Source organism: Prionailurus viverrinus, chromosome B3, assembly GCF_022837055.1.
Source record: "Prionailurus viverrinus isolate Anna chromosome B3, UM_Priviv_1.0, whole genome shotgun sequence".
NCBI lineage: Eukaryota > Metazoa > Chordata > Mammalia > Carnivora > Felidae > Prionailurus > Prionailurus viverrinus.
In genome coordinates, this window is record NC_062566.1 from 110,589,761 (window position 1) to 110,617,126 (window position 27,366).

General features: G+C 38.7%; 1 protein-coding gene and 1 non-coding gene across 5 annotated transcripts in view; one reads left to right on the top strand and one right to left on the bottom strand.

The window, feature by feature from the left end:
* DCAF5 (DDB1 and CUL4 associated factor 5) overlaps window positions 1-27,366 on the bottom strand; it is a 104,216-nt gene that overhangs the window by 71,011 nt on the left and 5,839 nt on the right. For all 4 annotated transcript variants that reach the window (XM_047861172.1, XM_047861170.1, XM_047861173.1 and 1 more), the window contains exons 2-3: window positions 4,039-4,182; window positions 919-955 (exon numbers count right to left, since the gene is read on the bottom strand). In XM_047861172.1, coding sequence (XP_047717128.1) covers window positions 919-955; window positions 4,039-4,150 — 149 coding nt within the window. In that variant the 5' untranslated portion in view covers window positions 4,151-4,182. The remainder of the gene's footprint in view (window positions 1-918; window positions 956-4,038; window positions 4,183-27,366) is intronic.
* LOC125169141 (U6 spliceosomal RNA) lies at window positions 18,870-18,976 on the top strand. Its single transcript, XR_007153474.1, has one exon. It is a non-coding gene; the product is annotated as a U6 spliceosomal RNA (small nuclear RNA).

The following is a 27,366-nucleotide window of genomic DNA, read 5'->3' on the forward strand; positions in this document are numbered from 1 at the left end:
AGAAAGTAGGTACTGAATTTCAGGTAAAAAACAAAAACTCTTCTGGGGCCCCTGGATGGCTCAGTCGGTTAAGAGTCCAACTTCAACTCAAGTCATGATCTCACAGTTCGTGAGTTCGAGCCCTGCGTCGGGCTATGTGCTGACAGCTCAGAGCCTAGAGCCTGCTTCAGATTCTGTGTCTCCCTCTCTCTCTGACTCCCTCCCCCACTCACGCTCTGTCTCTCTCTCAAAAATAAATGAATACCAAAAAAATTTTTTTTAAATAAAAGTTCTATTAGAAAAACTTTTTATAGATTTCATGGTAAGTTTGCTTTTTGCACTAAATACGCATATTTGAAGGTAACTCAAGAGATGAGCTGAGTGTTTTCACTTACTGCAGAATGCATCTGCTTCTGTACAGATTTGGAGGTGGTGGTTGATTTCCAAAAACAAGGGAAAACTTTAAAGCAGCCAGGTCTGATGTCAGCAGGGGTAGAAGAGGGTTGATGTGGCAGTCTGGTATAGTAAGCATGAGCATGGCTCTGGGGCCAAGCTGTCTAAGTTCAGATCCTAGCACCACCACCTGACCTTATGTTATCTAACATCCCTACACCTCAGTTTCCTCATCTGCAATGAGACCATAATAGTATTGCTTCATAAAATTATTTTGAGGGTTAAACTGATTAATACATACAAAGCACCTAGAATAGTACCTAGCACATAAAGATTAGTCATTATTATGTTGTTGTTTCCTTCTCTTCCAATCTCTCCCTTTAAATTTTCACCTAAAAAGTATAAGTTCATTCCAAATTTATAAACCCTTTTCTTTTTTTAAAATCCAAATTGTTTTTCAAAAAACAACATTGGTGTAAAGAGAATTTGCCTCTCTTCATATGAGAAACAGAGCCAGTCACCTTCACATACCAACAATCTATTTACCTTTCAACATCATGGAGGATAACTTGCTCATCATTTCCTGTAAGGGAGAAAAGCAGACATTTGAAAATTCCTGCAAAGTGCTCCCTGTCTATATTACAACATAAAATTTTAAAGTTTTCAGAAAACATATGAACAAAGTCAATGTTAATACAAAGCAGGAATATTAATTACGAAAAGAAGCTTTATAAGACTAATTTCAGGATAGGATATTCTTTTTTTTTCTTTGAGAGAGAGGAGAGAGAGAGCATGCATGCAAGCAAGAGGGGTGGGGGGGAGAGAGGGGGAGAGAAAGAGAGAGAGAGAGAGAGAGAGCGAGAGAGAGAATCTTAAGTAGACTCCACGCTGGACACAGGGCTCAATCTCATGACCAAGAAATCATGACCTGAGCCAAAATCAAGAGTCAGACGCTTAACCAACTGAGCCACCCAGGTGCCCCATGGCTAGGATATTCTTATAAAGAATTTTTGAAAGCCTTGTAGCAACTAGGTATAACATAATGAGTTTCCAAAATGAATTATTCAATTGAAAAAAAATATTTTTATATATTTTATTATATATATATATATATATATATATATATATATATATATATACAGCCATCACAACAACAACAAAACTGTGGCCATTAAGAAAATGAATAAATGATCATGGGTAAATTAATTCACTCATCCAATCTAGTGTTTTTTTTTTTTTTAATTAAGCAAAACACTCAACCGTGAGACGTGGAATACAGATATTCTATGCCTCAGTTTTTCCCTATAAGATAGGGATGATAATTGTACATACTTCATAGGGTTACTGCAATGATAAGAGATTTGTAAAACCATTCAGAATAGGGCTGAGCACTTAGTAAGCCCCCAATAAATGTTTGCTGCTATTCATATCCTTATTATTTTTATAGCCATTAAAATGTGATGATTGTAGGGTTATAAATGATAGGAAAGTTTTTATCCACAACTTTTTTCTCTTGCATTTTTCTTTTATTCCATCAAGGAATCTAAAAATACTACATTCACAATTATGTGTAGTCCTGTAGTTTATATAACCAAACATAAAAACCTTATGAAAAGACAAAAGTACAAAAATTCCCACTCCACGCTGAAAGCACAGCCAACAGGCACTTAAACAGAAAGTAAAAGTAGCAGTAGAGATGTGGCCCAGGTCACCTTAAAGCCCTGGCTACAAACTCTGTTGTGGGTGCATACCGAGTAAATCAAAACCATACTAATGCCTTTTTTTAGGTAATAGGAATAGCTGAGGGGATAGGGATACGGGAAGAGCAGATTCTGCCTGACCCTTGAGGAACTCCCAGTCCAGCTACACAAACAGTGACAAAATGGGTTATCTTGTTGTAGTGATATGCTCTACAATGGGGACACAGACAAAGGAGCAATTATTTCCTTCAGGAGCAGGTTGACAGTACATGGCAGAAGACGTCAATGTTTTTATAGGGAAGGAGACATTTGAACAGAAACTCTAATAACCCAAAACTATTACCAATGGAAGACTCAGGGGAATTGGGGGGACCGGACAATTAATCATGACCCGTGACAGAACAGCAAGAGCAAACAATACAAGGGCACCAAAGATGGCAAGTGGTGTAGTGGGCTAGAGTACATAATGCGGGGGAGGGAAGTGAGGCTAGAGAGGTAGACTGAAGTTTAGACTTTATCCTGTGGACACTGTAGGGTCAGAGGTTCACATGGTTAAACTTTATTTTTAAAAGAAAACTTGTATAAGTGACAAATTAGGAGGGCTAGAGACGTTGCAGAAATCACAAAGGCCACTGCAATAGTCCGGGTCAAAGATGAGGGCCTGAACCAGTGTAGTGGGTAAGGAAAGAGAGCAGAAACTAAAAGGATGAATATGAGAAGCTTCTAAGTCTGGTTGGTGAGTCACAAGATAGGTAAATGAAAGAAAGAAAGGTTTGAGGATGACTTCAAGATTTCTATTAGACTGAACCAGGTGAAACTGTCATTTTTTTGTAAGTTAAAAGTGCTTGATATCAGGGGCACTTGGGTGGCTCAGATGGTGAAGTACCTGACTCTTGATTTCAGCTCAGGCCATAATCTCAAAGGTTTGTGAGTTTGAACCCTGCATCTGGCTCTGCACTGACAGTATGGAGCCTGCTTGAAATTCTCTCCCCCTCTGTCTGCCCCTCCTCCCCACAAATAAATAAAAATAAAAAACCTTTTAAGAAAATGCTTCAATATAAGCAGTTTCTTAAAGTTTAAACCTAATAGCTTGAATTATTAGGTGAACACTGATAATAACTGAGAAAGGGAATCCAGGGAACAAGAGGAAGTATTTGTGCAGGAGAAGAAGACTAATAATCTTGGTTTTAGATTTGCTGTACTTAAATTGCTTTTAGGGTAGATATTCCACGCGAAAATCTGCAGTGCAAAAGGGAGGTCAGGGTTAGAAATGCGGTGCTCAGAAAGGAGTATGGTTGATGAAAGGCATCACCAAGAGGCTGGCTTGAGCACAGGCCATTCCAATTGTACCCTAACACAATGTTTTTCAAACAGGAGCCACCCATGGATCACAACATCAATTTGAGTTACAACCTTTAAGATCTTTAAAAACGAGGGGTGCCTGGGTGGCCCAGTCAGCTAAGCTTTTGGCTCTAGATTTCGGTTCAGGTCATGATCTCACAGCTGTGGGTTCAAGCCCCGTGTCAGGCTCCAGGCTGACAGTGAGGAGCCTGCTTGGGATCCTCTCTCTCTCTCTCTCTCTCTCAAAATAAACATTTAAAAAATATCTTTAAAAATGAAATAGAATTTTTAAAAAATCAGAATGTACCACACATAATAAGGTTAAGTACTATTTTAAATGTGTGCATGTTTCTGTATGCCACATTGCAATGTAAAAAATTTTCTATCAAAAAAGACAAAGAATGAGAGTAAAGGATCAAAAGAACAGAAGAAAGGAGGGAAGGAAGGAGGAATTACTCTCACATACATGTCTAAACTGCTGTAATGCAGAGAAGACAAGCTATGGGAAACCATTTCTATAGCTCAGTGAAATAACGGAAGAAAAACAAGGCTACTTTTTGGACTCTTTCATCTAAAATCTCAGCCACAGTGAATTTCCTAGGGTAGAAGTCTCCCTTCTTCTCACCTCCAGAGAATACTTTGGTGTTCCCACTGTTGAAAGCCAGGCAAAAAATGTTGGAATGGTGCTCTCCTTTCAGCTGTATGGGCTTGACTCTCGAATGGATAGCTTGTTCCATGTGCCATAGCAGAACCCGCCGGTCATCTCCTCCTTGAGAGGGGAATAAGAATCTAGGGTTAAAATGGCTGACACTTCAAGGCTGACACTCAGTTTTGCCAGCCTTGAACTCTATCCCTTCCAAAACTGCAACTCCCCGACTCTGTGAGATTCTGATGGGGCACATAAACCCAGGACTCTACCGCCTTAACCATCGGGAGATACATGGTCTCTAAGCCACTCACTTTTCCCCAGGAATTAAATCTTGAACAGACATATGGAAAGGGATAAACACTGATATTGAAACCCTCAAAGGCACTCTATTCCTGACTTTCCAGAGACTCAGTTGTTTAAATATATTTTTGCTTGCTACCTAAAATCCTTCTACTAATGTTCCCGGCAACCTTTTCTTATCTAACAGAAGGTGAGCTGGTTTCTAATGCTTGCAACCAAGGAACTCCATGGTAATAGTTCTAGCATACTAGTTTTCAAAGCACTCTCCTTGATGTGATTTCATTGAATATGGGACAGCATACAAATGATAACTAAGGAATTGACTGTCACAGCAGGATCTAGACAGAGCCTAGCTCTCATGAAGCCCAGGTTCAGCTCTTTTCCTTTGCATAACTTACAATAGTCTGAATTAAATGAGCAGTATTGTACTGCATGAGCCAGCTCCTAGAGAATAATTATGTTCTATGTATTTTTTATTTTTGCAGATGCATTAAAAACGTCTGGAAGGATAAATAACTGTTACGTGTTAACAATGGTTAACAGTGGTTATTATTTCCAGGAAATAGGATTAAAATAAAAAGAACAGACTGGAGGGTTCTTACTTTTATTTATTTGGCACCCCCTCACTTTTTATAACAAGCCTATATTAGTCTCCTAATAAAAATTAAGTTACAACAGGGGCAAACATGAGCAGCAAACCACAGCAATCTCTATTTCCTCTTCTTCCCCTTCTCCATTCAATACAACAGCCACAAATTATAGCACACCCATACGAGGGCACACCATGCAGCCGTGAAATCAGTAAATCTAGAACTTGGAAAGATGTCCAAACGTCTTTGTGCAGGGGGAAAATAAGGTGTAAAACAGTATGTGTACCAAAATGCATTCTGTGTAAAACAAAAATTTTAAAAACTCCAGGACTGCAGGATCCTTGTCAATTTATTTACTGCAGAGTCTCCAAGCACCTAAATGAGTGCCCCCAAAGAGCAGAACTAATATGCTCATACTTGCATATCTATGTTTGTATTTGCCTATCTATATATCTATAAAAGAAACTGTTTATACTGGACACCATCTCCAGACTAGAGTTGGGAGACGTTTTTACTGTGGTAAAATACATAAAACATGAAATCTACCATTCTAACCATTGTTAAGTATACAATTCTATATACTTACACCGTATACTTGCACATTCTTTGTATCTGCACTGTTGTGCAACCACCACCACTATCCATCCCCAGAATCTTTACATCATCCCAAACTGAAACTCTGTACCTAATAAACAATAACTTTCCCCGCCCTCAGTAACTACCATTCTACTTTCTGCCTCTGTGAATTTAACTGTTCTAGCTAACTCATGTAAGTGGAACCATACAATAGCTGTCTTTCTGTGTCTGTCTTGCTCACTTTGCATAATATCTTCAAAGTTCATCCATACTGTAGCATGTACCAGAATTCCATTCTTTTTTAAGGCTACTATTCTGTTATACACACACACCATATTGTGTTTATCCATTCATCCACTGATGGACATTTGGGTTGTTTTCACCTGTTGGCTATTGTGAATAATGTTGCTAAGAACATGGATGTGCAAATATCTGTTCAAGTCTCTGTTTTTAATTCTTTTGGGTTTATATTATTGGGAACCTTTTATTTTTTATTTCAAGCTTTTTATTTAAATTTTAGTTAACATGTATGGTAAAATTGGTTTCAAGTGTAGAATTTTGTGATTAATCACTTACATACAAACACTCAGTGCTCATCACAGTAAGGGCACTCCTTAATATGGATCACCCATTTAGCCCATCCCTCACCCTTCTCCCTCCATCAACCAACCCTCAGTTTGTTCTCTATAGTTAAGAGTCTCTGATAGTTTTCTTCCCTCTCTTTTCCCCCCTTCCCCTATGTTCATCTGTTTCGTTTCTTAAATTCCACATATGAGAGAAATCATATGGCATTTGTCTTTCTCTGACTGACTTATTTCACTTAGCATAATACACTCTAGCTCTATACATTTGTTGCAAATGTAATATTTCATTCTTTTTGATGGCTGAGTAAATATCCCACTGTACATAAATATGTACATATCTTTATCCATTCATCAGTCAATGAATTTGGGCTGTTTCCATCATATGGCTATTGTTGATAATTCTGCTCTAAACATTGGGGTGCACGTGACCATTTCAATCAATCAGTATTTCTGTATCCTTTGGGTAAATACCTAGTAGTGCACTTGCTGGAACGTAGGATAGTTCTATTTTTAACTTTTTGAGGACCTTCTATACTGTTTTCCGGAGTGGCTGCACAAGTTTGCATTTCTACCAACAGTGCATGAGAGTTCCTTTTTCTCCACACCATCGCCAACACCTGTTGCTTCCTGTGTTGTTAATTTTGCCCATTCCGACCTGTGTGAGGTGGTATCTAATCATGGTTTTGATTTGTATTTCCCTGATGAAAGTGATGTTAAGCATCTTTTCATGTGTCTGTTAGCCATCTAGATGTCTTCTTTGGAAAAATATCTGTTCATGTTTTCTGCCCATTTCTTAACTGGATTATTTAGTTGTTGGGTGTTGAGTTTGATAAGTTCTTTATAGGGGCGCCTGGGTGGCACAGTCGGTTAAGCGTCCGACTTCAGCCAGGTCACGATCTCGCGGTCCGGGAGTTCGAGCCCCGCGTCGGGCTCTGGGCTGATGGCTCGGAGCCTGGAGCCTGTTTCCGATTCTGTGTCTCCCTCTCTCTCTGCCCCTCCCCCGTTCATGCTCTGTCTCTCTCTGTCCCAAAAATAAATAAACGTTGATAAGTTCTTTATAGATTTAGGATACTAACCTCTTGTCAAATATGTCATCTGCAAATATCTTCTCCCACACAGACTGTCTTTTAGTTTTGTTGACTCGAGAAATTTTATATCTTATATTTTAATTCTTACTTTACACCTTCCTGTAGTACTTGACCTTTTGCCAGAAACATGTTTCCTTTTATAATGTAATTTAAAAAATCAATAGAAGATACAGTAGCCAAGTCAAATTTATTCTCCCTCCCCTAGAAAGAAGTTGCCTCTGCTGCTTGAGTTCCTTCTTTCTTTCATTGTTGGTCAAAATCAAGTTCTGTGTCATCCTCCAAAGTGTTTCATTGTCTACCAAACTGATCCGTTAAGTGTGGCCTTGTGTTCTGTGTTTATGATTTGCCTATTTCAACTATGAATCTCTGGCCTGGGATGGTTATCTAAATTCTATATCTTAGGATGGATGGATGGCTCAGTCAGTGGAGCATGGGACTCTTGATCTTAGGATTGTGAATTCAAGCCCCACTTTGGGTGTAGAGATGATTTAAAATCTTTTTAAAAAATTCAAATCTCTTATAAGTTAAAGTCAAAAAAAATAAAGGTTTGGGTTTTTGTTGTTTTGTTTTAATGAATAATAACACAAAGGAGTTTTTTACCCTAATAATAGATTCATACAGGCAGTGGGCACTTTAGTTCTCCATAGTTCCTACTCTTACTGTTTTTTCCCAACACTGAAGTCACAGGTCACGGACCTATCATAGCTCTTGCTCCTGTGTATCCTGTGTTACAGAAATATTTCTCTGTGCCCATGTCTCTATCAAAAGTGGAAACTCAAAAGATAAAGAAGCCCACATGTTTCTTCTACTTACTCATGTTTCTAATCTAATCTCCCTGAGCCTGAGTTTCATAAAAAAAAAAAAAAAAAAAAAAAAAAAAACTGGGATCATAACACCTCTGCCCTCGTGGGTTTTATAGATTATAAAGTCAAATACAAGAGGGTTAAGTAACTTACCAAGGTCGCACAGTAAGTAAAGTGGTTGAGCTGAGATTCAAAAGCAAGCAGTTAAGACTCTATAGCCTCCATTCTTAATCACTACTCTAGGTTGCCTGCCTTATAGAACAAAAAATTAACCATAAATGACAAAGCAGTTCACCTAATGGACAACTGAAGGGATTCTCTACCTTGGTAACATAACTGAAAAATGTACAAGTTAGAATAAAACAGGGGAGCATAGGAATAAAAACAGAGGCCAACCGAACTATAGTAAACTGAGAGACCAGAAACAGGGACCAGGAAAAGACTCCCTGAATTGAAAGATTCTAGCAATACACAAAATGGACAATGGCTTATACAAAGAATTCTTACAAATCAATTTTTAAAACCATTAGGAAAAGAGGCAAATATGATAACTCACAGAAGAGGACAACCAAAATAGCCAAAAGATATTACAGAGGGTCTCAACCTCTATAGTAATCAGGAAAATGCAAATTATAATTTAAATAAGTTCTTACAAAGTGACACAAGGAAATGTACAAGGATGTACACTGCATCACTGTTTACAATAGCAGACAACGAAATTCTAAATAATACAAATATCCATCAATATATAAACTAATAAATTCCATTGGAATACAAATACAAATTAAATCTAAACCAAGCAGAACAACATACAGCAGTTAAAATGAACTAGATATATGTGTACCAACATAAATCTTGAAAACCTAATGGCAAGTAATAAAGCAAGTTTCAGAAGGATATGTAAAAGATAACATTAAATATATATTTTTAACTATACAAAATAATACCGTATAGTTTGTTGATAAACACACATATACTAAAGAGGACTTCAATTGTACCTGTAAAGTTTTGTTTCTTTAAAAAAAAAATAAAAACAGACTATAAGCAAATTTAACAAATTGTCAACATTTTGTCAAATCCAATTGGTATCTATTTAAAAAATTCTTTTAAGTTCCAGTATAATTAACATACAGTATTATATTAGTTTCAGGTGTACAATATAGCTATTTAACAATTCTATACATTACTCTGTTCATTTCTCTACTTTTCTTTATGCTTTATGGTATCAAGGAAATATTGTTACGTCTCTTTTTTAATTTTAAGTGGGGTCCATGCCCAACGTGGGGCTTGAACTCATAATCCTGCGATCAAGAGTCACACTATCAGCTGAGCCAGCCAGGTGCCCCAATATTGTTACATCTCTAAAGCATATCGGGGAACCTGGGTGGCTCAGTCAGTTGAGCATCAGACTTTGGCTCAGGTCATGATCTCACAGTTTGTGGGTTCGAGCCCTGAGTCGGGCTCTGTGCCGACAGCTTGCTCAGAGCCTGGAGATTGCTTCAGATTCTGTGTCTCCTTCTCTCTCTGCCCCTCCCCTGCTCACATGCTGTGTCTGTCTCTCAAAAATAAATGTTAAAAAAAAAATTTAAGTATAACAATGACACTGTGGTGCTGTTAAAAAACAAAAAAGTGCCTATCAGTTAGGGATGCATACATACTAAGGTAGGTGAAATAGTATGTCTGGAATTTCCTTTAAAATATTACAGAAAAAAGGTGGGGGAGAGTGCCTGGTGGCTCAGTAGGTTGAGTTTGCAGCTCAGGTCATGATCTCACAGTTCAGGATCAAACCCCAGGTTGGGCTCTACACTGACAGTACAGAGTCTGCTTGGGATTCTCTCTCTCCCTCTCAAAATAAATAAACATTAAAAAAAAAAAAAAAGTAGGGGAGATAGGTGATCTTTTTTTAAGATTTTATTTTTAAGTAATCTCTACACCCAACATGAGACTCAAACTTACAACCCTGAGATCAAGAGTTGCATGCTCTACTCACCGAGCCAGCCAAGCACCGCAGGATAGGCGATTAATAAAATGTTGGTAATTTTTTTCTTTTTTCTTTTTTTGAGAGAGAGAGAGCACGAGTGAGGTGCAGAAAGAGAGAGAGAGAGAGAAAGAGGGAGAGAAGAGGGACTCACCTGAAGCAGGGCTTGTGCTCACTGGAAGTGGGGCTTGAGCTCACCTGATGTGGGACTCAAACTCATGAAACAGGACATCCTGACCTGAGCCAAAGTCAGACGCTTACCAACTGAGACACCCAGGCACCCAATGTTGGTACTTATTATGGATGAGTATACTATACTTTTGTGAATGCTTGAACATTTCCATAAAATAAAACATTTTGGATTTTTAAAGTTTTTATTTTGTTTTGGTTTTAATGTTTATTTTTGAGAGAGAGGGAGGGCATGCACAGTACAAAGGCAGAGAAAAAGAGAATCCCAAGGAGGCTTCACACTGCCAGAGCAGAGCCTGATGTGGGACTTGAACTCATACCGTGAGATCATGCCCTGAGCTGAAATCAAGAGTCAGACACTTAACTGCCTGAGCCACCCAGGTACCCCAAAACATTTTGGATTTTTAAAATTTTCATGATAGAAAAAGAAAACAAAACTCTCTAGGATGGGCTGGGATACTCATGGCAAAGGAAAAACTGGTAGCACTTCTATTTATTTACTCAGACCTATGCAAGGCAGCACAGCCTCTCCTGAATTAGAGTAGCTCTAAAAAAAAAAAGTTTAATAAACAAGAAAATAATATCTACATCTATGCACTCAGAGACATAACCATTCTCAGCTAAGGGTCATCCCCCATTATCCAAACAGCATTATCTTTAGTGTTCGTTCTAGACATTTAAAGAATGGTTTACTTTTGCCAAATAAATACTTAGTAATTTACAATGCATGGTTATTTGTAGAATGCCTTGGGACCATTTAAAACGATGTGTCCTTACTACTCGCCATGATGATGACAGCCCAAGTCCATAAGAGATTGGAATCACTGAGGCAGAAATTATGGCTATGGCAAGGCCTGCTTCTACTTTGCCCTCAAGGTTAGTGTTAGAAGATGTAAGGTGCACCTCTTCCCGGCCAACACACACATACACGTACACACATATTTCCTTAGGCAAGGTATTAAGAGCTCTGTGCCAACACAATACTTTTCAACCATGTGTTGGCAAAAACCACAGTGGTGCAAACTGAGGCATCACCTGAAATTGCTGGGCTGCTTTGAAGCCAGTAGAGGAAGAATAACAGCAATAGCTGTGGCCAATTCTCTGCCCCTGCCCACCCCCCACAAAGCAAAGGATGGCTGGTAAAATAAGGATAAATCAGTTCAGAACCTGAAAAAACTCTATAGTTCTCTCTCTGTGAATCATCTAATCAATTCAAAAGAGCAGAGATGGGGCACCTGGATGGCTCAGTCGGTTGAGCATCCGACTTGAGGTCACAGTCTCACAGTTTGTGAGTTTAAGCCCTACGTGGGCTCACAGCCTGCTTTGGATCCTCTACCCGCTCTCTCTGCCCCTTCCCCCACTTGTACTCTCTCAAAAATAAACAAACATTGGGGGGGGGGAGGAAGCAGAGATTACATGGTTCCATGCACAGAGACTGTTGGACCTGCAAAGAATCGAAGTGAAGAGTTCGATCCTTTAAGCTGGCTCTGTGAGCCTGGCAGTCAAGTGCTTCTGTGAGGTTGGCCCCAGTCTCTCTAGGGCTTCTGTGGAAGGAGCACAGGGACCTCTTAGGAAGGCAAGGACTTTCTGCTTGGCACTAGTACCAGGCAAGGGACAAGCAGAGGACAGGGCTTCTAGGCCTGGTTTCCTCACAGACGCTTGCCTAGCTTCAATCCATCTGAGAACCCCAAAAGAACATAGCTACTCTGATGCTGGTCTTATTGGGTTGATTTAATTCTGCATTAAACTCACTAACTCATCCCCAAATGTACTATAATCACATTGTGGCAGCAGTTTTGTAGTTACAGAAAAACTATACTTAAAAAGCACTCTTTCTCAACGGATCCTGAGCTATAAGCAGAAACTATATAAGCCCTCACACCATACTGTAACAAAAGTAATTATTTAACATTCTTCTTATTTTATAGCCCAGAAAAGCTAAGGCCCACTAGGAAAAAGAATTTGCTTTGGGCTTCTTCAGAAAGTCAGCCAAGCATAGGAAGGAACTGAGAGAGCATTCTGAAACTCAGGATCAATTACTCCTGATCACATTGTTGAAGAGGAAGAGACTAAACCATTTAAAAATCCATCAATAGAAGTCTGGTTAAAATTATTGTTTTAATGTGACATAAAGTAGATGGTAGGGGCCAGGGGCTGGGGTTGGGGTGGGGGGTAGCAGGACAATGCAGAGTTGTTATATAATAGGAACAGAGTTTCAATTTTGCAAAATGAAAAAGTTCTGGAAATGGATAGTAATGATGATTGTATAACAGTGTGAAGTACTGTATGCAAGTGAACTGTACATTACAGTTAAAAATGGTTAAAATGAGGGGCACCTGGGTGGCTCAGTCGGTTAAGCATCCGACTTCGGCTCAGGTCATGATCTCACAGTCCGTGAGTTCGAGCCCCGCGTCGGGCTCTGTGCTGACAGTGCAGAGCCTGGAGCCTGTTTCAGATTCTGTGTCTCCCTCTCTCTCTGCCTCTCCCCTGTTCATGCTCTGTCTCTCTCTGTCTCAAAAATAAATAAACGTTAAAAAAATTTTTTTAATTAAAAAAATGGTTAAAATGGTAAATTTTTGTGTTATGTATATTTTACCACAATAAAAATGCAAAAACCAGCTTATTGTTCATGTATGTACCATGTATTATGATGCCCAAAAAAAAAAAAAAGACAAAAAACATGAGGCAGTTCTGTCTGTACTGACATGGAATAATCATGGATTAAAAAAGTGTAAGGGGCACCTGGGCGGCTCAGTTGGTTAAGCATCTGGCTTCTGCCCAGGTCATGATCTCACGGTTTGTGGGTTCGAGCCTTGTGTTGGACTCTGTGCTGTCAGCTCAGAGCCTGGAACGTCCTTCAGATTCTGTGTCTCCCTGTCTCGCCCCCTCCACCACTCACGCTCTGTCTCTCTCTCTCTCTCAAAAATAAATAAACATGAAAAAAAATTTTTTTAAAGTGTTAGTGACTGTATTAACTATTCAAAACACTATTTTCTTTAAAAAACCAACCAGAATGGGATTAGATCCAGGGTCTCATCTCTGATAGGCAGCAAAGGTGGTGCTACAGAAGGGTACACGAAGTACAAGCTCTGGAATAAAAGTGTCTGAGCACACCATCCATGTGTCCTTGAGTGAGTTATTCCACTTCTCTAACCTCAGTTTTATGATTGTAAAATGAAAAAAATACCAACTATCTCACAGGGCTGTTGTGTGTATTGAGAAAATACATATAAAAACACTTAGCCAGTGTGCCATATGTTAGGTATATATACCCCTCAAAATGTTCTAGTTTCTTACACATATCATTCATGAATTTGTTCTTATCTTTCCAACTCTTGTTCTAGGTAGCATAAGGGTACGAATAGCATGATACATTTTTTTTAAGATTTTATTTTTAAGTAATCTCTACACCCAACATGGGGCTCAAACTCACAACCCCGAAATCAAGAGTCGGATGCTCTACTGACTGAACCAGGCACCCCGATACATTTTAATGAAAGAAAAACATACACAAATTTGTACATGGAAGGACAGATGCAAAATGGCTAACAGAGGTTACTTCTTGGAAATAGCAATTTTACTTAATACCCTTTTATGTTGCTGCAGTTGTTTTTTTGTTTTTGTTTTTGGCTTTTCTTTTTAACTTGCAAGGACTAGAGGAAAAATATTCCGCCTGGCTTTCTTTTCAGCCTATTTACTCCTTCTTTTCAGTGCGCATAATGTAACTGTTTTGTGACGCCAAACCTCTTTTTGTATGGACCATCCCTCTCCTGCGCTCTTAAGAGGCAGCGTGAAGACACAGAGGCAGAGCCTGTGTGCCACACAGCCCAGCCACATCAGTGAGTGGGAAATAAAGTCTGCTTTGCTATTTTTCCAAAGTTGAAAATAATTAGCATTTGTATAGACGTTCATTCACACACATCTTTGCTTGTGAGGTAAAGATTACATAACCCTTTTTTCCAGATGAGAATCAGAGAGACATGATGACTTGCTAATAATCCAAGGAGCTAGGCCTGGAGCCTAAAACCAAGTTGTATCCCTCCTACCAAAGTGCAGAGGCCAGACCTCTACTTAGAATTTCAAGTGAATCTGCCCTACAGCATTCATTACATAGGAGAAAAGCATTTTCCATTTTGTCTCCAATTTTTTTTGCCTAGAGGTGCCTAGCATTTTGCTGGCTTTTATTTTTCTTAAGCCATTTTTAAGTGTAGAGTTTTGTGCCATTAAATACATTCACATTTTTACATTATTGGGCAACCATCACCACCACCCATCTCCAGAACTTTTTCATCTTCCCAAACTGAAACTCTGTACCCACTAAATAATAATTCTCCATTCCAGCCTCCCTCCTCCCTGCTGGCAACCACGATTCTAACTCTAGAGACATGACTTCTGTCTCCATGAATTCAACTATTCTAGGTACCTCATATAAATGGACTCATACAAAAGTTGTCCATTTATGACTGGCTTATTTCATCGTAATGTCTTCAAGGTTCACCATACTGTGGCATGTGTCAGAATTTCCTTTTTCAGGCTGAATAATGTTCTATTTTATGTATACACCACATATGGGTGATAGCTTGCTCCCACCCTTTGGCTCTAGTGAATAATGCTATTATGAACATGAGTGTACAAATATCTGTTCAATTTCCTGCTTTCAATTCTTTGGGGTCTACACCCATAAATGAAATTCCTGGATCATATGTCAATTCCATGTTTACTTTTCTGAGAAGCTACCATACTGTTTTCCACAGTGGCTGTACCATTTTACATTCCCACTAGCAATGTGCAAGACTTCCAACTTTTCTACATCCTCACCAACACCTGTTATTTTCTGTTTTGTTTTCTTTTATTTTGTTTTTAAGTAAGAGCTATGCTAATGGGTTTGACATGTTTGCTGGCCTTTTTGACCTTCAAATAAGACACTAACGTTGACTCTCAGGTCCTTACTGAATATCTTGAAGCACATCAAGCAGTCTGTTATTTTCCTTCATGTACTAGCTTATATTTACCTACTTTGAGGAAAGTCAGTTATCACTCTTCTGCTCACTCACTCCAGCCAGACAAAAAGAGTTGCCTGCAGTTTAGCCTTATTGGTTTGGCATTTCACTTACCTGAAGGGCATTTATATATGAATGTCATACACAAATTCGGGATACTGATATGCATACCCTCCTCAAATCACTTACAAAAACATTAAAAGCAATAATCACCATTTACTCGCGCTTGCCACTTGTATAATTAGACCTATTTTAAAGGTAGATGTAGCATGAGGCAGCACAACATTCAAGACCACAGCCTTAGAATACAAGTGCATTAGGTTCAACTCTCAATGTTGCTACCACTTACTAGCTGTGTGCCTCCAGGCAGGGTACTTAACCTCTCTCAACTGTATCCTCTCGTCTGCAAAACTGAGTAAATAACTCCACCTGTTTTATAGTATTATGGTAGGATTAATGAGATAGAGTTATGTGGAAGGCTTGGATGATTGCCTGATACACAGTATGAGCTACAGAAATGTTAGCCCATTATATACTGCTTAAACTCCAACAATAGCTAACTTCAGCTAAATTTGCTCCAGGCCAGGGACTACCCTAAGAGTTTTACATGTTTGTAGTATCTCTTCTAATGCTCTTAACAGCCCTATAAAATAGGTATTGTTGTCCTTATTATTCAGATAAAACTACAGAAAAGCTAAATAACCTGAAGATATACAGCAATCAAAAGTAGGAGCTGGGAGCTGAATCCAGGTAATCTGGCTCCAGAGACGGAGCCCCTAATCATGATACAATTCAGCCTCTCAAATACAACAGGGGCCAGGCAGCAAAGCACATGAATAAAACCTGCCAGAATAAAGGGCAGACTGGAGAATATACAATCCTTTTAAAAGAACAAGACACGGGGCACCTGGGTGGCTCAGTTGGTTGAGTGTCCGACTTTGGCTCAGGTCATGATCTCGCAATCTGTGAGTTCGAGCCCTGCGTCCGGCTCTGTGCTGACAGCTCGGAGCCTGGAGCCTGCTTCAGATTCTATGTCTCCCTCTCTCTCTCCCCCTTCCCCCACTCATGCTCTGTCTCTGAATCTGTCTGTCTGTCTCTCTCTGTTAAAAATAAATAAACATTAAAAAATTTTTTTTAATAAAATAAAAACCAAGACACTACTCAGCTCCAGCCAGCTACTGCCATACAGAAATGTAAGTAAGCTCAAGGTTGCCTCCTCTTCCAATTTTTCAACAAAAGCAAGCAACCTGATTTTGTAGGCTGAACGCAGGCCTCAGTGCAGGCTTCATCTAGCCCAGGGATAAGTTAAGATTGGGTGATTTGCCCAAGGTCACAAAACTGGGGTCCAGTGGCACTTCCAAAATCAGGGATAAAAAAAATCAAATGGCAGGTGCAGGTGAGTATGGAGAGATAAGGAGTGTCGCTCTTCACTACAGAAGTAGCCACAGCGGGGGATAACATCTGTTGGTATTAACTCCTGCTGATACCCTGCCCTTACCTAGTACTCTTGTCCTGAAAGCTGAGCCCACTGATCTGCATATTACCTCATTTTTCTACATCTCCAATTAGGTAAGTAGGGCAGAAACATTATCCCCATTTTAAAGATGTGAAAAGTGAGGCATTGACTTGCCTCAATGATGGAAGCTTTGAATGAAGCACTTCACATTGAACAGGGAGCAGGAATTACAGTAGCAGTAACACCCTAACTAGACAGCTAGGATCCCATTAAATGGTTTCTGTAAAATCAAGTGACCAGCAGCAGTAGAGTTTAATAGAGCTAAGGTTTTAAAATCCTAAACTAGCACACTAATCCCTAGACAATGCCTCTAATGCCTGAGCTGAAACAGAGAGAGGAATCTACAAATATTTTACACCAGAATCACAGAATTGAGTTGGATGACACCTAAGAGATCATATTCTCCAACATCTCCAATTTGCCAGGAAAGAAACTGAGGCACAAAGAGGCAAACTCACCTAACACTGAACACACTACCAGTTAGAGGTATAGTGGGATTCAAATTGAGGATGTCTGATTCCAAAGTTCCTGCTCTTCCTCAAGTGTGGCAAGCAGAGGCCACTGAATAACTTCAGACAGTAGAAAATGATTTTAACAAGTATATTAATGTTTACTAGGAAAAAATAGCACATAAATCCTATGATTTGATAGACATTATAGTAATATAGTTTCAAGTATTAAGAGTCAACTAAAAAAAAAGTTAAGTAATAGCACAGGTGATACCCCTTAAATTATGACAAAAGTCAAAAAGGGTTCAAACTTCTGAAATTTAGAAAATAATTATCAGATACCTTTACTATCTGCCTCCATGAGAGGGGCACTAAATCTGAGGCTGAGATTTGAAACAAACCCAAATGCAAACAGGGTAGCTAGAGATTAATCTCAAAAGGTATTAGGAGAATGTGACTATATTAGCAAAGAAAGTTGCAACCTAATCAGTTGCGCTGTAATTAGCCTACAGAAAGACTACAAAATGGCCCAAACTTAAGATAAAAATATTCAGCCTCACTAATAATCAAGGCCAGTTATATGTGAACTGAAGTAGTAATAAGTTTTTTAAATGATAGTATTCTTCACATACTGAGTTAATTGGCAAAAATTAAATGATGCCCAGCAACAGCCATGATGCAGTCTCATAATAAACTGGTACAAGTATGAATAAGTTAGTTTAACCATCTTGGAGGGCAAATATATATTAAATGTATTTTATAAGTATAAAAAAGTTCATACCCTTTAACCTAGAATCTCATTTCTAAGATTTTATTCTAAGAAAAAAAATTTAAAAAAAACAAAATATCTCAAAGGTTGCACTACAAGAATTGCAATAAAAGCAAAAAAATAGAATGAATGTGTTCCATGAATTCCAGGAAGTCTACAAAGTCAAAACTATTTTCACAATAACAGTCAAATGTTATTTGCCTTTTTCACTGTATTGACATTGTACTTCATGGTGATGTGCAAAAGCATGGTGTTTTGTAAAATTACTGGTGCCTCAGTGATAATCAAGGCAGTACAGCAAACTACTAGTCATCAGTGTATCCTTAACTGCCACAGACTTGCAGTAAAAAAGACCAATGTCAATTTCATTTAGGAATGTCCTTGATAAAGCTCTGAAAATAATTTTTTAAGTTTATTTATTTTGAAAGAGACAGTGCACGAGCCGGCGGAGAAGCAGAGAGAGAGAAGAGACAGAATCCCAAGCAGGTTCTGCACTGTCAGCACAAAGCCTAATGTGAGGCTTGACCCCACGAACTGTGAGATCATGACCTGAGCCGAGCTCAAGAGTCAGACACTTAACTGACTGAGCCACCCAGGTGGCCCAAAGCTGTGAAAATAATGTTACCAAATTTCAACCAGAGTATACATCTTAATACTATGTATGATGAAATGGAAAGCACACATAAAATACTTCCACTCCAAAGAACAATGATTATTTTGTGGAAAAGCACATATGTGACAGTTTGCATTGTGAGCTGAATGGGCTGCTTTTTTCATTAAACACCATATACTTGAGAAACAACTGACAAACTCTGGCTATTCAGAGTTGGGTATGTGGCACATATTTTCTCAAAAATGAACACGATGAGTTTGTCATTTCAAGGAAAACAACTGGCAGTATTTGTAGCCAATGATAAAGTTCAAGCTCTCAAGTGAAAACAAGATTTTTGGAAAACTTGTAATCAGTGCTCGCTTCAGCAGCACATACACTAAAACTGGAACAATACAGAGAAGATTAGCATGGCCCCTGTGCAAGGATGACAGGCAAATTCGTGAACCATTCCATATTTAAAAAACAAAAACTTGTATTCACCACGGTGAGCTTGACTACTTCTCAATACTTAAAGGACTTTTCTGATGAGGTTGGTGGTAATATTAACAAATACGATTTCTTAAAATGTATAATAAAATGCGTCAAGATTTGGAAAATCTGCATAACTCAGTGAACCAATATTTTCCCAAATGATTGATGCATGATGTTAAAAACCAATGTGTAGGGCTCTCCTAATCCTTTTAACAATCTTATGAAGTAGGTGTATTGTTGTCCTTGTTATCCAGATAACACTGCAGAAAAGCTACATAACCTGAAGTTACACAGCAATCAAGAGTAGGAGTTGGGAGCTGAATCCAGGTAATCTGGCTCCAGAGACGGAGCTCCTTACCATGATACAATTCAGCTTCTCAAATATAAGAGGGGCCAAGCAGCAGAGCACATGAATGAAACTGCCAGAATAAAAGGCAGACTGGAGACCTACAACCCTTTTTAAAGAACAAGACACTACTCAGCTCCACCCAGTTACTGCCATAGAGAAACGGAGGCTCAAGGTTGCCCAATCTTCCAATTTTTCAAGAAAAGCCACAGGAAGGCCTTAAAGACAGACTAATGGATTTTAATGTACAGACTATGAAAAGCTCTCTGACATGATTTCAGATTCTACACTGCAACTAATCTTTAAGAAACTTCCACTTGTCAGGGCACCTGGGTGGCTCAGTCAGTTAAGTATCCAATTTCGGCTCAGGTCATGATTTCCTGGTTTGTGAGTTCGAGCCCCATGTTGGGCTCTCTGCTGTCAGTGCAGAGCCTGCTTGGGATTCTGTCTCCCCCTACCCCTCTCCTAGCATGCATGCACTCTCACTCTCTCTCTCTCTCAAAAATGAATAAACATTAAAAAAAAAACTTCCACTTGTCAAGTTTTGATACAGTCTCAAAGAAGAATATATTGTTATCTGATAAGGCATTAAAATACTTTCCCCTTTTCTAATTACATATCTGTATAAGGCTGAATTTTCTTCATATATGTCAGCTAAACCAACATTTCATAGCAGATTAACTATGAATGCCCTCATAATGTCTATTACGACATTAAAGAGTTGGAAACATGTTTAAGAGTCAGAAAGAGGGGCGCCTGGGTGGCGCAGTCGGTTAAGCGTCCGACTTCAGCCAGGTCACGATCTTGCGGTCTGTGAGTTCGAGCCCCGCGTCAGGCTCTGGGCTGATGGCTCAGAGCCTGGAGCCTGTTTCTGACTCTGTGTCTCCCTCTCTCTGCCCCTCCCCCGTTCATGCTCTGTCTCTCTCTGTCCCAAAAATAAACAAACATTGAAAAAAAAAAATTTTAAAAAAAAAAGAGTCAGAAAGAGGTAATAATGCTACTCTTCTATTTATTTTGGAAAATAATTATCTTTCATTGAAATATTATTGTTAATATAAGGTTTATTATTTCCATTCTCAAAGAAATGAGTTTTTAAACTTCACCAGCTTTAAATTCTAATGTAATAAAAATTGGTAAACATGGCCTACATAAACTGAAGTTCTTTGAGGTCTTCAATGATTTTTAAGAACGTAAAGAGGTCCTGAGATCAAAGGGTCTAAGAATTTTTCATTTAGACAGTGGTTCTCAACCAGGGTGATCCTCCACCTGGGGCATTTGGCAATGCCTGGAGAAATTCTTGGTCATCATAACTGGGGAGCTGCTACTAGCACATAGTGGCTAGAGGCTATGGATGCTGCTAAACAGCTACAATGCACAGGACAGCCCCCATCACAAAGAATTACCCAGCCCAAAATGTCAATACTGCTGAGATTGAAAAACCCTGCTTTTGAATATTCAATGACATACACAAACATGTTAATATTAAGAAAAAAGTTACAAAACAACAGAGATGACCTAATTCCAATTTTATTTTTTTGTTTAAAAAAAAATTTTTTTTTTAACGTTTTATTTATTTTTGAGACAGGGAGAGACAGAGCATGAACAGGGGAGAGTCAGAAAGAGGAGACACAGAATCTGAAACAGGCTCCAGGCTCTGAGCTGTCAGCACAGAGCCCGACGCGGAGCTCGAATTCACGGACCGCGAGATCATGACCTGAGCCGAAGTCGGCCGCTTAACCCACTGAGCCACCCAGCGACCCCCAATTTTATTTTTTAAATACGTACGTATGCAGGAGCGCCTGGGTGGCTCAGTCGGTTAAGTAGCCGATTTCAGCTCAGGTCATGATCTCGTGTTCTGTGAGTTCAAGCCCCGCATCGGGCTCTGTGCTGGCAGCTCAGAGCCTGGAGCCTGCTTCCGCTTCTGATTCTGTGTCTCCCTCTCTCTCTGCCCCTCCCCTGCTTGCTCTCTGTCTCTCTCTCAAAAATAAAAAACGTTAAAATAAAAAAATTAAAATAAATATGTATGTATTCATACAAAAAAGGCTAAAATATGTCCCATGTGTCAAAAATGGTCATCCTCAGTAGGTGGTATACTTCCTTTAAGTATCTCTTTATTTTCTGAATTTCCTATAATTAATATATGATATTTTACAAACCTGTGAATAAGCGGGCAGCCTGTCTTCTAAGTGCCCTATTCTGTTGACTTGCATGATTCAACAGGAAGTTCTCAATAGTAAAGTATGGAATTAGTGAAATGTCAAAGAATAAAAAGCTCCTCAAATAGCTAGGAAAACACTAAGAACAGATTCCTGGGTCTCAACAACAGTAAGGTTTTACATGGAAGCTATTAAATGAGTATGATGCACTGTGAAGTACTCGCAGACCACAGATCATGTCCAATCTCACTTCTGCCATACAGAACTAACCTGGACAATATGCTCTCCGGATGGTGTCACACTCGTTTATTCTGAGTAGTTTATGATTTTTTAGTTTTTTTAAATAACAACACTGCCTGCTTGGCTTTTGCAAAACTCCCTACACAAGCAACATTATCAACATAATAAAGCTGTCTTTTCTCTTCTTTGGGCAATACTAAAAAGGTTGAACCAATGCAGGTGCAATGCTTTTTAGTCCTTTTAGGAAGGCACACAATACCCACCCACAAGCAGGTATAAACAGATATCAACCCTGGGACTCAAGGGCTGCTTGAAACTGGTTGCCAAATATGCAAATTTCAGTTACTTCTTGCCAGTATGTCTAAGGCAAAAACACATGCTTCAGCCATCTATGGCAGCTAGTGATATCTGCAATAAACCATCAAACATGGGTCAGACACCTATTAAAAAAAAAAGAAAGAAAAACAACAATCCTCAGAGGCTCCAATTAGTACTTGCTTTATGAAATAACACAAAAGATACAACTGAAATTCAGATATAAGACTTGAATGGAAATTCAGAATGAGAGAAGTTGTGTAACAAGATTTTGACAGGCACCTGAATTTGCAGAAAATTCCTCCTCCTGAGTAATGTTCTTGGAAGGAAATAGACTTTCCAAAGTAAGAAAGTATGGGCAGGCTAAGAATTAAAACTGGAGAGGGGCGCTTGGGTGGCTCAGTTGGTTGAGGGTTGGACTTCGGCTCAAGTCATGATATCATGGTTCATGAGTTTCAGCACTGCATTGGGCTGGAGGCTGTCAGCACAGAGCCCCCTTGGGATCATGTTCCCCGCACCCCCCCCCTTCTCTGCTTGCATTCTCTCAAAAATAAATAAATAAAACATTAAAAAAAAAATTAAAACTGGAGATTCAGCCAGAGTGACAGTCTGCCTCCAACCTGGAAAATTTCTACTGACTCATCTTGAAAATAATGAGCACTCCAACTTAATCAGACCAACCATGTTCAGGGACAATGAAACTGCAGATGGAATGTAGTGGCAGAAGAAGCCACTTAAAGAGTTTAACACTTTACTTGAGTAAAGTCCTTCATAAATGCAGAACCTCATGACTTTCCCTACTGAGAGACCAGATCAGAAGACCCAGATTCAGATTTTAATCCTGACTGTACTACTTACTAGTTGTAAACTACTGGGCAAATCACTTTACCTCTTTGCTCCTCTGTGTCCCTATATGTAAAATTAACAGCTTCATTTAGATGACCATTAGTCTTTTCCAGCAACAAAATTCTATGATTCTACAGAGATAATATATTAGTAGCATAAGATCACAGTGACAATGGTGAAATCTGGACTCTAACCCAGATCTTTTAAACTTCTCTATTGAGGTCATTTCACAACATGAAAGACATTCTAGAGCCAACTGGCCATATACCTGAGAAACTACAATTCCTGAAAACTTTTCTCAGGGCCAATCTATACACTTGAGGGGCCAACTTTTACTCCAGATGTATTCTGGTGCTAGACAGATACTCCATAAAACTAAGCCTGTTTAATTGTTTAATATCAGTATCACACCCACTTTTGGATAAAGTGGAAAAAAAAAAATCTCAACTCAGCAGGGAATCATTCCTCAGAACACCTTTGCTCAAAATCAACTGCAAAAAACCACCCATAGGAAGACTTTTTTAAAAGGGGGCTTTGAAGAATATACAAGTGAACAGCAGAAAAAGAACTCTAAGAGGAGGTATATAGTAAGGAAGGGATAACTTACTAGCTTCTGGACATAGCATGTTCTTAATGTTAGCTTGCCCCCACCCACTTCTAATAAGAAGACAAGGAGGGGACAAATGACTATCAACCACTCTGCCTCTCAGGCTCAATCCAGTACCCTAAAAGCGGCACCTGAAAGACCTGACAGAATAGAGGCTTGGAGGTGTTCTCACCAGAGGCATTCAATGGTAAATGGGAAAAGCTAAGAGAGTAGGGCTTTGGTTTTACTTGAGTACACAACAATTTATGATTATGAGTAGGTGGCCATATAACTTATCATTCAAACTAGGACATTTTTAGGAATGAAAGGAGGGCTCATAATTGTACTGGGACAATGGGGACATTGGGATGATCCCAAGTAAACCAGGATATGTGGTCACCTTAGTTATAAAGGACCCCAGCAGGCAGCCAGGTAGGCAGGGCACCTACAGAGTTACCTTATCGACCATATAAGGTAATCTTCTCACTGTATCAAGGGGTAGGAACGAAGCAGAGGCAACAGGGAAGATGGGAATCAGTCTTTCCACCAACATCTCTGCTACTAGGATTTGTTACAACCCTGTCAATTTCCTCAGATGCCATTTTCTCATTGATTCCTACATGCCCCAGTCCTCCGGAATATAACCTTTATTTTAAAAATTGGCCATAAGAAAATAATACTCAGAGTACATGGACTTGACCTCCAATGCATATCAACTCTGTATCCTGAGAGGTAGGTGATAGAATCTTGGATATCAATACTGCAAAGTACAATGAATGAGTAAGGTGGCAATGAAAATGGGACCCCGAAGGCATGGGAAGAGCAGATAACTAAAGTGACAAACTGCTGTTGTCAAGTCTTTCCCTAAATCCCTGACTTAGGATAACTGATGTGGCAAGCAAGTGGAATCTAACCCTCCTTGTTCACCTAACCCATGAATAACCTTGGAAATGAAATGCCTTCTTTTTCACAGAAGCAGAATGAAGTTGCTGGTGACAGATTCAACTTTACTTGCAAGAACACTATAATTCAAGTTCATTTAGGATTAAACAGGCTTATTATCTGGTCTAGGAGTCATATCTCCCTTTATGATATTACGTGTCTGTGGAAAAGCACTTCCAAATGACTTACCAGTGCTCTCTGGGCAATTAAGCCCATGTTACGTTGTTTAAACCTTCTTCCAAAAAGCACTTTATCATTATTCATCTATTCCCTAGTAAGGAGACACCTATTTCTTTTGGCTGAAATCAGGCAAATGTACCCAATCCACATGCTTTCTGCAGACATCAAACTCAAATTACAGGCTCAGTAAAGACATGTATGTTGTCTGTACCTTTAGTTGGTCTTATGCAGAAGAGGAACCAAACTGGTAACCAGAGTATACCCACTCCTAATTCTACCTCACTAAAGCAGGGGAGTTTAACCCAGTGTGAAGTTACATGGTTTATGTAAGCAAGCATAGAACACGCAAAATGTGAGGAAGAAGATTTTAGATGACTGTCAAGACCAAAATCCAGGTGAAGTGATTTCCAGCACCAAGAGAGATCTGCTTAAGGGGTGAGTACTGTAGCTGTGACCAGAACTGTGCTTATTGGCTCAAAGCCCACTGATCCATCCCCACAGCTATACTCCCCTCCCTTCATTTACACAGAAAGGGGGAAAAAAGCAGTTAGCAAAGTATTGGAATGATAGCACCAAGAGAAGAAAATGTTGGGGAAGTCAGATCCCTTTAAAATGTACAAAACATTCTAAAAATTTCAGGGCAGTTAGTACGTCCCAGCATTCCAGCAGACTCAGGCTAGAAATCCAGCTCCACCACAAACTATAGGAACCTTCATGGTTACTTAACTTCTCTAAGCCCGTTTCTTCATATGTAAAATAAGGATAACAGCACTAACCCTACCTTAGGAAAGATTCTTTTAAGTATTAGATGTGGTCATGTATATAAATGTGCCTGACATATGAAACATCCCCAAATATTTGATAAATGAATGACATGCTCAAAAATTAGCTACTTATTGTTAAACATTTATCTTTATGAACAGCAGTCTCAGTTGAATGTCAGGTGAGATATCCTATTTAATTTGGTGGACACTGGGGAGCACTGCAGATTTTTGAGGGATCAGCAGCAGATGTGGGATAATGAGGGTTAAGTTTTAGGAAGCTTACGTTGGCAGTGGTGACTAATAAGCATTAACGATGAAAAGAACAAAAACTTGTAATAGGCCAACGTAATAAAAATCTTTTTCATCCTTAGAATTCTATTTCACTTCATTTTAACCAGAAATAATGAATTCTAGTATCTATTTTTCCACTAATGCCCTACCTGTTCTCTGCATTACAGAACACTCTGCAGTCATTTATCAATGTCCCTTTTTGATTCTTTAACACTTAGTTATGATGATTAATACGAAACCTTCAAATGCCTGTGTCTTTTCTAGGCTATAGGTAACACTGGCTATTTTCCAAGTGGCTTAAAATAAGACATATAAATTGCTTAACAGAGGGCCTGGCACACATTATAAGCCAAATGAAGGTTAAAAAAAAATTATTCTGTAGTTATTAAGATTAACGAGGCATATATAGTACGTTCACATTAAATATTTTTAATGAATAAACATAAGATGTCTGTATGGAACAAGTTAACTTTATTTACAGCAAAACACAGAAATAAAATTTATCACCTAAGAGGAGCAACAAGGGTTGCACATGTGCTCAGAAATTACTAATTTTTCAGTTTTCAATTTTTAGAAGAGATCCAGAAAAGGTGAACTACCCTATAAGAAGAAAATGGAAAGAAAAATATAAAAAGGCAACTTAGAAATAGCACATGCCTGGGAGCAATGAGCCCTACTTGGCATGCTGACTGCCCAAGACTAACAAGGCAGTTCTGGGCAAGTCCTCTTTCCACTTCCCCACTTCCTTTTCCATAAAATGAAGATCTTTCCTTCTCTCTGATTCAATGAGGAAGAAAGAAGATACAAAAAAGACTACCTACTGCAATATTTCTCAAGCTTCAGTCCCTCTTGATCACCTTTTGATTTTTGCCATATCCATGTAACACATTCACCATTATTTTTCTTTAAATTGACTTTTTAAAATTTAACCTCACTTTAAGCAATAAATTCGTTAAAAATGTTTTATACATGCTGGTTAACTTTTCCATATATAAAAATAAATGTACCATTAAAATGTAAATATTTATTCAAAGATCACCTAAAATCAGCCTATATACCCACAGGGGCAAATAGTAACCTAACCCTTATAAATTAAAATCAAAATTTTAAAGAAAAAAATCCAATAAAAAAGAAATGTAATTTCACATTCTCACAATAATCTAAGGGTTAATCCTAACAGATTAACATTCAGTTCTTTATCTCTAAGAGACAATACTTATGTGGGGTACCAAAAATTGAAAACAGAATCAATTCCTTCTTAACCTACATAATCTTCATTTGAATTAGGATTTTAGTTCCTTTAACCTTAAAAGGCTTTAATTCTACTCCTGGGTATCTAAATTCAGACTAAAACAGTAAGAAAAGCATGAGAACCATAAGAAACCATGAAAAAAAAAGATTAAAATTAAGTGCTGTTTATTAACAATGGAAGCGCTCTTCATCTGTCTCAATGCATAAGAAGATAAACGCACTTTTTAACTTGTAATTCAGAAAGCAGCATCCATCCATGTTTCAAGCTTTACTGGTCAATAAAGTTTCCCTGATCTAAATGATTCCAACTGTACAATGAAAGCTATCAATAATCACTGAATGAGTACATAACTTGTGGTTCCCAGGACACATAACTGAGGGCTACTGCTCTTTTTAGGAACTCTTAGTCATCAAAAACACGTTGGCATAAGTCAAGTTAATGATGATCCTTCAAACAATAC